Below are 17,112 nucleotides of genomic sequence, written 5' to 3' on the forward strand. Positions count from 1 at the left end.
TGCACACAGCCTAAACAACATGTGGGCATCAGACAAGGTGCTCAGTTGACAGACGCTGGGATCCAGACACTATCCCAGCACAATGGTGAGGCTCTCCTCCTTGTTGGCTGATGATGACAGAGTTCGCTGCTCGCTTCAGGTGATACACTCCACCAAACACTGCACACAACCTAAACAACATGTGGGCATCAGACAAGGTGCTCAGTTGACAGACGCTGGGATCCAGACACTATCCCAGCACAATGGTGAGGCTCTCCTCCTTGTTGGCTGATGATGACAGAGTTCGCTGCTCGCTTCAGGTGATACACTCCACCAAACACTGCACACAACCTAAACAACATGTGGGCATCAGACAAGGTGCTCAGTGGACAGACGCTGGGATCCAGACACTATCCCAGCACAATGGTGAGGCTCTCCTGCTTGTTGGTTGACAATATCTACCTGTTTATAGATATTTACAGGACTGTAAACTACTAAATATTTTTCACTCTACTTATTAATACAAAATTTGTTCTGTGTGTTCACACATGTAGTCAATCTCATTTAGCACCTCTGATTCCGTCACATTTACAGAAATTTTAAAATGTACCTTATTCTAGGTTTTTCAGTGTCAATCTGGCTTTTCCAATCCATCCAGGAGGTATACTTTAAATTTTTAAAAAAGGTAGTGGGTGAATTTTTCAAATTCTTTTAGCTTGATATATTAGACTAGAACTGTTTTTAACAAAAGTCCACTTTTCCTGCACCATGAAATGTGTTTTGAAAACTTTTTATAAAGGTCGTAAATTGTCATATTTGCCTCTAAGAAAGTATTAAGTAAGAGAAGACCTATTAATACGTACCGACAGAAGCACTGAGGTAGTTCTCCACTGCCATACATTGGCCAAAGGAAGGGAGTGTTCCCGTAACGGCCGAGACTGGTGAGGAAACGCTGTGTGCGCTCCACCCCCTCCATACATGGAGTCTTGTGGGTTGACATGGCAATAGCATATAGTACGTAGTGAAGCAGATTTGGTGTCAGCTTTTTCGAGTCGAGATATTCTACAAATGTCTTGTCTTCAAAACCTGTCCAAGAAAATTATTCTTTGTTACTTATAAATTCATTTATACAGTACAAAATTAATAAGATCTGGTGTTATCTGCTAATAATTATTCTAATTATATCGACTATATTCACACCAACTAAACCACTCCATTACATAAACTGAAACAAACATAAATATTTGCATCCATTTTAATATAACTATCTTTCTTAACATTTCTGATTATTAGTGTATTCAACAACTAGAAAAACATTTGGTAATGACAACATTAACTAATCATTCTTGTTAATGTTAAATTACAATTAATGGCAACCTAAATTGATATAACACTCTTTCCCATACTATCAATTGAAAGAGTTCAGAAATTTAATATATTTTAATTCTGAATTGTTTCAATTACCATTACCAACTATACTTGAATATAGTAAAGATGGATAAATTCTTTATAAACAAAAAAGGCTGGAGAGAATAAAAAAAGCAAAGCTAGGAAACATTGTTTCTATCCTTATAAATCCAATTTCAGCCCCCCTAACCATTGTAATGCTGTACGAAGATGGGCTAGCTCCCTTGAAAATGCATGCGAAGAACAATCTTCAACTATACAAAATTTTGTTTGGATTTCAGCTCCGCAATCTCAAGATTCAATGGGACCTTGACGCCATGTAAACCTCCAACTATCTAACACTCATACTTATATCCATATGAAATCTATTCAACAAAGTCCATTCCCTCCCAGGGAGTCACACACCACCCACTAATGTGTTGGATTAGGAATCAGGAAGTTATATCTGCCATCAAACACATCCCAATTCTTTATCCAGACATATTTGGGTGAAAATTCATACCTTCTCATTAGATTGATTGTTGCACGTTGAATGTTACTGTAATTCATCATAAACACATAACAATAAAATTTAATATCAGAATTGTTTGAAAACAAATTACAAAAGTTATGTGCTAGAGTATGACACAGTTAGTCCAGAAAATTGAAAACTGTTCATCCAAGGAACGATAGAAAAGTACGGTAGGATAAGGTGATGAAATAATCTTTTGGTTGGGTTATTTAAAGTTACAAGGTTTAAAGATAACTTCTCTAAAGACAAGAAAACAGAACAAATTGTAAAGTACGGTAGGATAAGGTGATGAAATAATCTTTTGGTTGGGTTATTTAAAGTTACAGGGTTTAAAGATAACTTCTCTAAAGACAAGAAAACAGAACAAATTGTATCATTTCACAGGAAATTATAAGCATTTAAAATATATTTAAAATAAGCTATATATATATAGCATTATATATATATATATATATATATATATATATTGTGTGTGTGTGTGTGTGTGTGTGTGTGTGTGTGTGTGTGTGTCTTGAAACTTTTGAATTTCCAAGTCATCTTTTGTTTCCCTACTTGGACAAAATTTAGAATATCTAAAACTAAAATTAGTTCCCACAAGCCTAATAATTAAAAAATCCCACTTTCTTGTGCGCTTAGTATCAACTTTCACTGCTTTACCATCTTCTTCTGACAAGTCTTGCACTATAGTGACAATATTCTAAACTATTCATTTTGTTCCACTATAAGGAGATCACTGTTGTATTATTGTTCTTTGTAGTAACACTAGATTTTTTATTTTACTTACTTTTACTTTTTAGTTACTACTTACTTTTTTAGTTACTTCAGTGGAAAACAGGCTAGCTATAATAACTTCTAATATATGTTTAATTTTAATAAACATTGAATCACAAATATTATCTACTCTCTCTTACCGGGTAATTGCTCTTTTTTTGCAATTTAATTATTTTGTATTTGGCCGTTTCTGTCACACGTGTTTAAAATAGCCAAACTTACAAATGATAGGAAGATCACATATGTCAAACGACTTTTATTTACGTTCATTAAATTTTTACAAGAAACAATAGCTTAATTTAATTTCAATAAGTTATACACACTAATTATATATATAAATAATCAATTTTCCACCTGTCGCTAAAAATAGTCATTAACTAAATTCTTCAGTGCTGCATCTGTTTTAGTCAACCTGTGAATGTGATTTTTGCAGGATGGTCAGAAATTGGGTCTATTGCTCTCATTAATTTTGTCTAATCAAATTTTTTTATTTAAAATGTTTACATATATTGTCATTTAAAATTTTGTATATGCCTCAAATCTATCACTTTTGGAAAGAAAGAATTATTTTAAAAGTCTTCTAGAAGCAACTCAGTAAAGGAAAGACTCACATATATATTTTTAAATGTCTCCTACTTAGACTACTTACAGTGAATATAAAACCAAACCAACCTTGAAATTCTTTGTTGTCAGGATCTTTGGCATATTCGTGACATAAAGTAAGAAGTTTCATTAACATTCGTTTTTCTACAACTGAGATTTCTTTGGTAGAGAAGACATCTGCTCGTGAACACGGAACAGTTTCAAGTTTGTCGTTGATATAAGTTAAGACTCGAGAAACACTCCTGAACTCTGCGTAACGAGCAATGTTGGAGGAGATGAGCAGCTCCACCAGAGATCCTCTTGAGTACAGGAGCTAGAACAGAAAACGTTTGGTAGAAAAGAAAGGATTGTTTGGTAGAAAAGAAGTCTGCTTTTGAACATGTAACATTTTCCAGTTTGCTATTGATATAAGCTAAGACCCAAAACCAGACTTCTGAACTCTGCGGAAAGGTTAAAGAATAAAGAAGGTTTTGTTGTCTTTGTACACAATTTCTGTAATCAATCAACAACATCTTATGCATACAATTACCATTCAAGTTGTATATTTTTCAAAACTATGCTTATTGCTTATTGAAACGTTTGAAGTGCTATAACCTATAACTAACAAGGAATAAACATGCAAACAAAAACTTTCAAAAGTTCAATACAATAATCAGTTACACACAACTAAACTTAACATTTTGCATACTGGATAACAACTTTCTGGGAAACTTCAACAAATTCAGCTCCTTGCAGTTTACTCATAGAGCCTCCACCACAGTCATAGTTTTTAGATGTCAATATTAAACTTGGAAATGGCCTATTACAGACTGAAGATCATTTCAAACCAACAAACCAACTACAATACCTACCTTTACTTCAATAGTTAGCAAGCTAACAACACCAAAAGATCCATCCTATTTGGCCAAGCAGCTAACAATTACTAAAGCTTTTGAACAGCAAGGATACCCAACGAACTTAGTTCGGAACCAAATCCAAATTGTGGTTTTTAATCTAACATACTGAAAACCAAATCTGATAGGTTCGTTTCTCAAAACATTTTACAAATCAATTCCATTTTAAAAAGTGGCCAAATTTTACAAGCCTCCTCATAAAAAAGATTTCCTAACTCTGCTCTCACCGCCATTTTCAAAAATCTGTAAAATCTACTTGTCAATCATAAAATCCCTGATCCCAACACACATGATGGTAAAAACAATCTCAACATTGTTCTTTCCTATGCAATAATAAAAAAAAATACAAAACATGTCCAGAAACAAACTTTTGGATACCTTCACAAGCTCATTAACAAAGGATGTGTTAACCCTTCCCACGCGGCAAACGGATATATCCGTTACGCCTAATTTTGACCGAAACGCGGTAAACGGATATATCCTTCAAAGTATATTTTGTGTTATTTAATAAATTTTAGTTGCCGTGGAATCCGCTAGAGTTCAAGGGAGTGTTGAATACTTGTTCTGAAAAGCAGATGTTACAGTTTGAACCTCATTGGCGCATCGCAGTGGTGGGAGGGCGTGGCTTTGTCCCTCGTGGTGTGATTTGTCCTCAGTCTGCGGCGAACCATTACGCGGTAAACGGATATATCCCGGCACGGCATATTTTAGTGTTTAACACTGTTTTGCGATATTTCCTTATTTACTGTTTGTATTCCTGTTGTATTTAGCATTATATTATCTTTTTATTTTGTTATTACTTTATTTGTTGTGTCATTATAGGCCTATACTGTTCTATGCAATGGCAAATATTTTGTAACGATTTTTTTTTTAATTTGAAAATTTGTTAAAAAATATAGGGGTCTGATTATTTTGTGATACTGTATTATTTTTTATTCCTAATAGCCACCACTAACTAAAAATAAAATTAGAGTTGGTAAAATGTAAAAAAAATTTAAAGTTAATTACGCGTTATGAGTCAAAATTGAAAGATAAATTCCGCGTGGGAAGGGTTAAGTATGTTTTAAGATTCACTATAATCAAAGAATGCTGAAATGACAAGCCTACAACAGGGCCATCTTGTTTGGACAAAATTCTGACTAACTCTGGAATATACAAACCTCAGTTAAGTGGTTTCAACCATTTTATTGGATCATGATGAACTAATACTAACAGCTGAGCTACCTTCTATTATGAACAGAATCTAGTCTAAGAACAAGAATGATAGTCACAGAGAAGATGTCAAAGTAGGCTACAAGAGATAAACCACTCCCCAATATGCTGCAAGCCACATCATCAAACACTTCAATAACGGTTTTAAATCTACAATGGTAATATCATTACCAAAAGACTACAATCCCTCACAGTTAAGAACCTACCTTACTGTGTGTGTATTGTTTAACAACCCAAGCAATTGAGTTTACATAGCATTTTAATACTTGCAAAAAATTGAAGACAATTTTAAGTGGCAAAATCAAAATAGTTAAATGCGAAATATTATTGACAAAAGCATAATTTGTTAATTTAGTAATTTAACTACACTTTTTCATACAACAATAGACATGTTATAGCGATTGGTAACTCGCATACTTCATCTGCGAATATTCGCAGCACAATTGTAACAATGCATGTATATAAATGCAGAACTGAAAACAAAATATGGTTTACTGTACTAGGATAACAGAACTTGTTAATTAGGTTATCAAACTATGGTTTTTCTGACACAAAGTATAACAAAATTACGTTTTCAAGATCGGTACTTAGTGTAATGCCGATCAGCTGTCATCCGGAAGTATATGCAGCAGACTCACAACGATTTACGAACGTTAATATAGAAAGTACTAACTGCAATTGAAATATTGTTTTTAAAATGTCAAGACAATTTGATATGATAATCTATTTTACGAGTTTTTTATCTACAATGTTGAGCGTTCGGAAAGTTGTGCAATACTGATCGGGTGATAACACGGTGAGTCTCCAAAGATTCTATTGTTCAATTACGTTATTCGATTTTTGAAACTTATTCTGCATTCAAGATTCACGATTCACCTTCGGCTTCGACACATTATTAGTTATTATAATAATGCCATAAAAACTTATACAGGGTGGCCCATAAGTCAGTTGTCACTTGCAATGTTTTTAGACGATGTTTTGACTAGCGCAATTGCAGTCTGTTGTGAACTTGACTAGAGTTGTTAACCTTGCAGCAGTTACGCTTTGAAGTTACTTTGCAATATCAGTTTGAGTTTATGTTGTTGTATGTTATTTAGTCAACGATGAATAGGAAGTTAAGTACAGAACAGTGTGTATTTGTGTTAAAATCATGGTGGAAATATGATCGTAATTACATTGTTGTGTATGATTCGTTTGTGGAACGTTAGACCTCCATCTTGGCAAGGTATTCGGAAATTTCGGAAATTAAATGCAAGGGAGAAACTGGGTCAGTGGCTTTTTTTAGCTTTCTCGTTCAGATAGGCCAGATATCGTTCAGATATCTGTAACTACGGTGCGGCTAAATATCACCTCCGATATAAATGGCCCTGGGAATAAGTAAGTAGAGTAAGTATCTGTAACTACAGAAGAGAATCTTAATGTTGTTGCGCAATGTTTTGTGCAATCGCCTACTAAATCTTAAAGGAAAGTGTCCAAGGAATATGGATTACCAAGAACAAGTCTACAAAGGATGCAGAAAACTTTGAAATTGAAAGCATATAGGCCTACTTTACTTCAAGGTCTAAATGAAGATGATCCCGACAGGCGTTTGGAATTCAGCGAATGGTACACAATCCGAGCTGAAGCTGATCCAATGTTTTCAAAATGCATTCTTTGGAGCGATGAAGCGACTTTTAAAGTGAATGTCAGAGTGAATCGACATAACTGTGTTTATTGGGATTCTACTAATCCACATTTGGTGATGGAGACAGAACTGAACGCTCCTGGCGTGAGTGTATGGGCAGTGATATTCAGCGGTGGGCTAATCGGGCCGTATTTTTTTAATGGGACTGTCAATGCTGAAAAGTACAGAGAAATGCTTTATGAAGTGCTTATTGAACTAGAAAACATTCCACTATTTGAAAATGTCCAGCCGGTTAAGGAAAGGTTGATATGGCAACAAGATGGCACTCCCCCTCATTATGGACTTATTGTGAGAGACTTTCTCAATGAAAACTTCAATGAATGGATTGGCAGACGGGGCATATTGAATGGCCTCCAAGATCCCCAGATATTACGCTCATGGATTTTTCAGTCCAAGTTATTCTCAAAAATGAGGTTTATTCCGTCAAGATTCATGAGGTTGATCATTTGAAGGTGATTTGATAGGTTTGATCATGAACGTATAGAATCAGAATTTGAAAACCTACAGTCCTTGAACATTTGCGGACGGATTTGTAATTCAGTGTTGAAAAGATGCAATGTTTGTATAGAACAATGTGGAAGCCACTTTGAGCACCTATTGTAGGTTAGATACTCTTTAAAATAATAATTAAAAATAAATAATAATAATTACATTAATAATACTGTACTTTGTACAAATGAAGTATTTTTGTACTTTTCTGGTAACTTTGTATTTTCATTTCTGACAACTGACTTATGGGCCACCCTGTATTTTAAACATAAAATTTGTATTCCCAGTTTTCCTGATTTTCCCAATTGCTAAACGCTCTGGAATCTTTCCGATAGTTAAGGATGCTGTCAGGAAAACACTTACTATTATTATAAAAATGGATTTATACATTCCAGTCCAATATACACAGTATGTGTTTTGTGCATGTTTTTTTTAGTTTAATATTATTTTAACCAAAATTGTTCTTTACCTTTGGTGCCAGATCAAGGTTAAATTTTCTGTACAAAGTTTTTAGCTTGTTTTGGCTCCAGCACTTGGATTGAGTAGAATCCTTTTCCTTCTCACTTTCAGCCGACTCCTTTTCACCTTTCTCTAAGTCTCCTTCTTGATCTCCTTTAGCTTGACCTTCTTCTTCCGTTTGAGTATCTTTAGATGGTTGAGGACCACTGTCTTTCTCCAGCAATTCCCTAAAATACATTAAAGAAATTTTTACTTGTAGTAAGATAACAATCGTGGATATGAATCCACTTAATTATGAATATAACATTTAATGAAATTTATATTTCAAATATTTACATTTGTGTTGTGGAACCTGATTATTTATATTTTACTAACAGTTAACCATGGCTTCACATACAATCCTCACAATTATTGAAGAGTGTTGCATTCTTAGTGAAACCATTTATGATGTAATAGTGTGGAGTCCTATGATATTTTTCTAACAGAAGTAGGCATATCAGGTAAATATTATTACACAGTATCCATGGTTGGGAGATTCAAAAGTTAAATAAAATGTTGACTAGTCTGAAAAAAATATATACTATAAGACTCAAAATCTAATTCGGTCATAAAGTGTCAACTTCCATCTGTTTAGATTCACTTCCTGATAATGCCAGTTTCATAGTTCAGTTTACCCATGTGGCATGATAAAAAAAGAACCAACGAAAACCAACTTCAATCCAAAAGTGTCTACTCTAAGCTCTGAATTTACTGAAACTGAAGAACAGGATCAGTTCTATTTAGTTAGCCGGTGAGTGCAGACCTATTGTAACCCCTAGTCTGTAGTTCAGTTTTAACAAGTAGTTTTTAATTTTTCTAAGTTCATGTTCTAGAGTTAGTGTGCATAGAATAGACACACAACATGGCAGTTGTTATTCCTGACTTAGCGTGTCACAACACTCTGGTATATTTTGTTTACTTTAACCTAGGTTGTAGTCATGCATTAGTTTAGTCATTTACCTGAAGAAGAGATCAGATTGCAGATCTCGAAATGTAGTGTTAATGATTGTATTGTATCACTGAACGTTGGTAAATGTCCAGAAAATCCTATTTCAAGTATCGTAGTTATAGTTAGCTTTTTGTCCTGATGAAAAAGTATATAAATTAAGTATGACTGAAATATTACTGTGGTCAAAAAGAGCCAATTCCGGCCGTTTAAGTTTACTTCCTGCCTACATTATTTATGATCTCACAGTTGATGTTGCCCTGATGAAGAAAATATATACATGTGTTGGTTTTCAAAAGACCTACCTGGGTCAAAAAGTGTCAACTACCAGGACTTGTAATCTCCCTCCGGTCCAAGATATTTCAAGTGCCATAGTTAGTTTGCCTTTTTGTTCCAAAGAAGAAAATTTACTGTACGAGGTCAGTAAATCAAGAAAATTTACTTGAACGTTAATGAGGTCAAAAAGCCCGTTAAAATTTAATACCGATCTGATTTATTTATCTTTCTACAATTGAGTTTGCCTTGTTGCCCTGATCAAGAAAATAATGTACCAAGTTGAATGTATTGAATAAAGTTGTCAATAACAAAGAGTAAATAAATGCTTGTATTTATGCAGATGATAGCCACTTGGAACACCTATTTAAAATCCATTTAATGTGTGCAAAATGAGTTTATTAACATTTTTTTGTGTTGTGGTGGTCAACTGTGACTTTGAAAATGAGAAAATGAAATTAAAAACGTATTAAATTATTTTTCTTTGAAAATTTGGAGTCTGGGGAATACGCAGGTGGCTTGGTAAAATTGGTATGACAATAGGTGATAATCAGATAGGGTATAATTAATTGCTTTATTATTGATTTATAAATTAATTAAAACAATCAAAGCTGGCTTGAGCACACAAGGTCTAATCATGAGACCTCTGGGGATTGTGCACTAGGTCTAGTAATTATGAACAGTCTCAAAGCTGAGTACTAACAAGTTTGGAAAATGTTTAATACAAAAAATAACAAAAGGAAACAAGGCCCCGCAACTGGTGGTATAATTACAATATCTATCTTTCCTGAAGGACTACAACGCCTTGCCATCCACCTTGAAAAATGTTTACTTATTTTACATAGTTAGCCCACATAAATATCATACTACATAAGACACTATATACAGTACAACCCCGATAAGTCGGCCCCCGTTAATCCGGAAGTCCGGCTAACCCGGACCGATTTTTAATTAAAAAATGAAAAATCAGACAAACATTTCAATAATAAAAACGTAATATTTTTGAGTGGTATAGTATCCGTGAATCGATGTTGCATCAGTATTTGATGGGACTGTACGACAGTGAGTGTGTGACTCATGGCACACGGCGGCCGAGTGGCGGTCATTGTCCCGGATTCTCGAAAACAATAACAGACGCGTATTTCCCCAAATCCTCTCTGAAGTAGATGAAAATGACATTAATCTGTGGTTAGGGGCAGACAATAACGGAGACTATGAGCCACTTACTGACGAGGAAGTGATCGCGTCGTTTTTACCTGGTGCTAATGAATCAGACGCTGAGGAGGCAGACGGGGACATTGAAGATCCAGTGATGAGTCATGGAGATGCAGTGACCAAACTAAACGAACTAATGGTTTATTTCGAGCGGCAGCGGCAGGCAGAAACATCGCCGGCTGAATTGCTCATGTTGAAGAGACTGCGGGATCGACAGCACGCAAGCGGCAGACGACATTGGCACAACCAAAGCTGACTGACTTTTTTACCAGGAAATGAACAGTTATAAATGTACTGTAAGGATTAATAATAATTAAATGTGCATATGTTTGATGTTTTTACAATTATAATGGAGTTTATCTGTAAGTATACCGTATTTTATTAATTTTTACCTAATTCTTCGGCTAACCCGGATTTTCGTTAACCCGGATCGGCCGCGGTCCCGATTAATCCGACTTATCGAGGTTCTACTGTAATATAATTATCATAATACACTGTATCACTTATAACAAATGCGATTTTTTTTTAATTGTTGAAGGATAGTCTTAAAATTATGTTTTCTATTCAAAATCGTCATAAAATATAGGATGCTCTATCACTAAAATGAAGTGGACCGCCTTATTATAAAACGGCAGCCATTTACAAAATTTGTTAAACATATCCAAAAACAAAAAAAGGTTCCCAATTTAAAGCTCTCGGATCTATGTTGTAAACTATAAATTCTAATAGTGGCATAATTTTCAAATATACTTAACCGGGAGACTCTGTTTCTCATATACTGTTAGGATTTCTTCCTTATCCAATTCTATCTTATATTTATTCTTGGAATATTTCTTATCGGATCCTAAACTATCATAAAATAAAATATGTTCCATAAGGTAAAATAAAGTTAAATATTGGCTTACAGAATGATGTAAAGTTTAACGTCATCAATATCTGCAATGTCCTTTTTATAACTTAAAAATACAACTTGCTTTCAAAGAAATATAATTTTAACATGGAAACTGATTATAATATTTTGTAAAACTTTAAAGGGAAAACAAACAGCGCTTTGTTTATACATGTTTCTAAAAATTTGACGGCACTAGAAACATTTATGAATTCATCACTGAAATTAATTGGTCTGAAGAATTTTTCTGGAGCATTTTAAAATGAAAGCTTTCAGATACCACAATATTTGAAAATGGATCACTGAAATTAAACCAATTATTCAAATTTGAGATAAGTGATGATGTTTTACAATTCAAATTGAAAGTGTATTTAGAACAATATTGGTTGTATCATCTGCATACAGTATTAATCAAGGTAAATAAGCTGGGTTTTTCTTGCATACAGAGTGTTCTTTAAAGCACAATGTTGAATAATTAAACATGTTGATTGCAGCACATACCGCCTGTGTCCGGCTTAAAATAAGTCAGTATCACTCAATATAGACCAGTAGTGAATTAATAAAGAGAGATCCTTCTTGAATCAGGTGTTACATCATTGTGATTGCATTACTGGCAAATATCATGGTTTAACCCTTAGGACGCTGAATATAAATATTTCTGTGCTTCCTCCTAGCGTGCTAATACAATAAAGATATTTTTCTTAATCTGTTTTAAGTTCTATTTGAATTCGGATTCTTAAGTTACTGTGGGACAAAAAAATATGAAACATGTTTTCAAAGATTTTATATTTTTATTTCATAATTGAATTGTTCAAAGTTTTCATCATCTGGGTTAGCCATTTTTATAATTAGTTTAATATAAAACTAAAAAGAATTTACAACAAACAAACCTACAATCACTATTTGAACCAAATAAAAAAAAAGACACATCTTCAATAATTCCCGTACAAATTTATTGTTTTAAAATATAAAACCTAACAAAACTTTCACTTGTTATGTAAAAAAATTATCACCAAGAACTGATTTTCCTAATACAGTAGTGAAATAAATTTTAACCCATTGCGGATCGTATTGTTTTGGCCCGCAATTAATTCACCAGCGGGCGCGAATTAATTCACGGTCAGCGGCCGCACGAACAGCAATGGTGCACCACATTGTATCTCTCGCTATTGTATACTAGAAAATTCAGCTGCAAAGGTATTCGTTCAGATGGAACATGGGCATGCTGGGTTATCGGTGATGTAGGAACGATAACACGCGAGCAAGGTTACGGCGTGGCAGGGATGATGTCTGAATCATAGTCTAAATAAAGCGGCTCGGGCGAATCGATTGCAACATTCCGGCCATTGTCTAGACTAAACCCACCAACATGTACGTCTGCGTCATTTAGTTGTGTCATTAACCTCAAAAGTATTATAATAACAACTGAGGAAAACACCCGATCAGAAGCGCTAAAAAGCAGAGAGTAAACTCATATGAATGATTTTTCAACTTCGACATACAACTGCGATCTGTAGGATATTTATAAAACTTTTTAAAATTCTAAACGTAGACCGTTGTTAAACACTCTTAGTAGACAAGTGAAGACGATCACCCGATCTATCAGACATTAACAGAACTATTCGGAGGGAAATTTAAAAGCAAACCGCTTATGCGACCTGAGCTCGTCACCGTGCCGTCAGGCCCGGCCGCTGCGTGACGAGCCCAGCTCGTCAGTGATCTGCAATGGGTTAAACAGTATTTTATTAACAGTATGTGACATATAATTAGCAATGTTGAAATTTACTTCGCTTTTCTATGTAAATTTTTCTTACCTGAGGCTGTAGGGACAATCCAACCCTGCATTGATATGTTATAGTTCTATGCTCTATGGACAAGCAACTATTCTCATTGATACACTATTATCATGTCAGCATGTTGTTATTTGAAAGTAATAATACTATAATACTAGTTTCAAGTTAAGTTTATATTCTTATTGTACAAGTATAGAAACCAACCACTGCAACACCAGTAGTTAATATGAAAATTGTGTACTTAAATACAATATGAACTCTACTATTAATTATTTTTGTATTTCCAACTAAAATCTAGTGAAAAAAACTCTTTAAACTAAAATAAGAAATACTCACTGTGGAATGTACCATTTCTCTTCGATGTTAAAGACGGTGGCAAACTGACTCCCAGCTTTAATCAGACTCTCCCCCTCTTTCAGTAAATTGTCCGTAGTTTCATGTTCTAATTCATTGGCTTTATTCTGGCACTCTCCCAACCATTTCTGGAGACCATCAAAGTTGAATGCAGCCCACATCCCTCCATAGTACTCATTGCTGAAATTATTTTTATTCAATAACAAGTTGAATCAAGTTATACATCTAAAAAATTGTACTATCCTTAATAAAGTAAATGGTTTCACTCATTTGGCATGAACATGCTCCTAATATTTATATTATTATATTTATTTTTATTACTTCTTTGTAATGTTATGGAGTTGCCTGGAATAATATCTGACAACTCTTATAATGATACGCGTATTTGCTTATATGTACATGATGCTAATTTTATAATAAAGAGAAAATTTTGTCCAGAAATACATACACACACACACTTCTAAATTTAAATAAAATTAATAATTTTTTCTGGTTACAGTCTTTGAATAAATTTATTAAAATTAGATTTATCCGATTCATCACAAAATATAATACTGCAAAGAAATTAATGAATATGAATTTGGAAAGAATTTAATTACAACACATGAATAAAAAAATTTGGAATTTAATTATGAATAATAATGTGTCGCTAAGAAGTTTAGGGACACCCCTCCATAACAGCATGTTTGCGTCTGGCCCTAAACAAATGGTGTTTTATTCCTATTAATAAATGGCTGTTCAACGCCATTAAATCCAAGGTTATAAGTGGAAATTTCAAATGTTCTATCTTAACATTTATTCAAGTTGCATGCCTTTACATGTTTCAAGAACCTCCCTCCCCCAAAAAAAACTATGTTTAAAAGGCTTGTCCTAAAGTAATAAAATTTTCACAGTATGTTTACTGTAATATAAGTATAATTTAAAATGATACATCATGTTACAATGAAATGTTGTATTCAAATGGTCACATTGCAAACATAAATTATTTTTGAGAATTAACATATCTCTATCTGCAGCGTTCTCGTGGTTTTGTTTAAGTGAAACAAGTCGGCACGCACATAGATCACTGACCTTGAGACAGTTGTACAGCTACGTATGGGTCGCTCATCTGTGTCAGAAGTGAAGTGGCAAGTTATTGGTATGTACAAGGCCGGTAATGCATACAGACCAATTGCATTTAAGTTAAATGTATCTAAAACGTGTGTAGAAAATACAGTGAAACTTGTTAATCAAGCTGTTAAAATGACTCACAGTGAAGTGGTAGGTCACGCAAAACCATACTCGAAAGGATCGTAAATTTCTTATGTTGTGCAAAAAGGAATGAAATGCTAGTGATCCTGATTTATTAGGCAATATCAAACAAGAAGACAACCATTACAAAGTGAAAGTAGCAACTGTGAGTTCCAGCCTTTGAGATGCAGGCGTGAAATCTTTTTATGCCATCCGTAAACTCTTCTTAAATGACAAGACCAAAAGACAACCTAAGTTTGGTACAAGGCTCGATTGAGGTAGAAAAAAAGAAGCATGGTGGTATGCTTTATTTTCTGACTAAAGCCGTTTTGAACTTTTTCAAACTAAAGCCGTAGAGTCAGGGTACGACGTACCAATACTGAAAATTTTCTACCAGCTTGTATAGCTCAAGCAATTCACACTGGTGGCGAAGGAGTGATGATATGGGGTTGCATATCAAGTGAGGGTCCTGGGGAGCTTCAGTTTTGTTGAACAGTGTTAATTATTGCCAATCTTTGTAGAAATTTATGTTACCATCAGCTAACCAACTGCTTGGTGAACATTTTATTTTCCAGCAAGACAATGCCTGTACCACAAGTCAAAGGACACACAAAAATAGTTTGATGACATAATGTTGAGGTTTTGAAGTAGCCACCTCAAGTCCTGACCTATCTCCTATTGAAAATCTATGGAACACCATGGCCAGTTGTTTAGCAAAGAAGAAACCCAAGATAAAGCCGAACTCAAGTTCATGTTAGTGCAGATTTGGCAGACCTTCACTAAGGTCTGCTTTCATTGACTCGATGCCAAAATAGATGAAAGCCTGCTATAAAGCCGCAGGAGGACCTATTGATTACTAATTTAAATGTACTATACAGCAAAAATGTACAATCAACTTATTTTGTATCATTAACATTAATTTTTCAAGTAAAAATAACATCTCAAATATTTGGGTTTTTTAGACCTGTCTGTAAACTTTCTAGAGACACTAAACAACCCTTTGAGTGCCACAGCATTTTTCCCAAGTCATACGCATAAATTGCCGGAGCATTTCCTTCTGTTTTGCAAGCGTGTGGGGAAAAAACTATATTAAAAAAAACTATTCAACCGATTTGAATAATTTTTTTTTTGGTTTTGTGTGTTTATAAAACAAGGTATTTTTTCCATATAATATTATAATTTTATTTTTATTTACACAAAAAGAATATAGGTTATAACAAAAAACTAAAAAATGAAAAAAAATAAATTTCAAGTTTGAACTAAAATTTTATTTATACAATATTTTTTTTTAAATTTTTTTTAGCTATACCATATGAAAGAGCATGAAAAACTGAACAAAAATCATGCATAATATGGTGTGTTACAGTAATATTTAACCAGATACTGCAATATATACAAAATACAACAAAAAGCAATTTTTGTTCAAGTTTGTAAAAAGTTTAGAAACAATATTATAACTACCCTATTTCGCTCAATGAAGTAAGACGACTGTAAAATACTAATTATATAAAAAGTATATAAAAATATACACAGGCCTACAATATAACCTTACTTCACCTAAAATCAATAGTTTGATTGGAACTTGTGTTTTACTTCATCACCAATCCAACAATAAAATATACGTCACTAAACACGGAAAAAGAAGTTTATAAATGCATTGTAAGTTTTACTGAACACAATTGCAGAATAGTAATAACAACAGTTTTCAGCATAAACACACGAAACTAGCACAATGTTAACACACAACGAACGAAACTGTGTAGTTAATGGCAACAAGTAGCAGCTGACCAAACTATTGCGTCATCTGTTTTTTTCTGATGACAAATAACTACAAGGGGGCGGTGAACAATAAAAATCAATCACAATTGATAGTTCGAAACTTGTAGATTGCCGTGAAATAAGTTATTTGTCAAAACAAAAATGAATTATATGTGATATTAATTAAATAAAAATCGTCTACTGGGTAGATGCCGGCAATTTATGCACATTTCACAACATCTACTATGTAGACGCTGCGGCACTCAAAGGGTTAAGTTGGGATCACTATGTCAAAAGTGTAGAAAAAATGTTTCTTCTAGTCTTTATGCCTTATACAAATTACATAGAGGTAGCAATTTAGAAACCTTAAAAATGGTTTATTTTGCACACATCTAGTCCCATATATCTTTTGGAATTAGTATATATGGAGCTACCTCTAAAAAATATGGATAAATTATTGATTTTACGAAAAAAAGCCATATGAACTATGCTAAAGTTAAATTGGCAACAGTCTGTGAAAGAATGTTTTAAACAGCTCAATAGAATGGCAATATACTGTCTTTATATTAATCAGTGCATTCTTATAACTAAGCAGAGTTGCAGTTCT

General features: G+C 33.8%; 1 protein-coding gene across 2 annotated transcripts in view; it reads right to left on the reverse strand.

The window, feature by feature from the left end:
* The window catches only part of LOC124357788 (rab proteins geranylgeranyltransferase component A 1), a 38,885-nt gene that overhangs the window by 11,245 nt on the left and 10,528 nt on the right, over positions 1 to 17,112 (reverse strand). Inside the window, exons 3-6 of one of the 2 annotated variants that reach the window (XM_046809843.1) lie at positions 13,512 to 13,697; positions 8,019 to 8,235; positions 3,341 to 3,584; positions 843 to 1,065 (exon numbers count right to left, since the gene is read on the reverse strand). In XM_046809843.1, the coding sequence (XP_046665799.1) occupies positions 843 to 1,065; positions 3,341 to 3,584; positions 8,019 to 8,235; positions 13,512 to 13,697 (870 nt within the window). Of the gene's footprint in view, positions 1 to 842; positions 1,066 to 3,340; positions 3,585 to 8,018; positions 8,236 to 13,499; positions 13,698 to 17,112 lie in introns of both variants that reach the window. The other variant, XM_046809842.1, reaches the window with a different exon arrangement.

This window comes from Homalodisca vitripennis, chromosome 3 (genome assembly GCF_021130785.1).
Source record: "Homalodisca vitripennis isolate AUS2020 chromosome 3, UT_GWSS_2.1, whole genome shotgun sequence".
Taxonomy (NCBI): Eukaryota; Metazoa; Arthropoda; class Insecta; order Hemiptera; family Cicadellidae; genus Homalodisca; species Homalodisca vitripennis.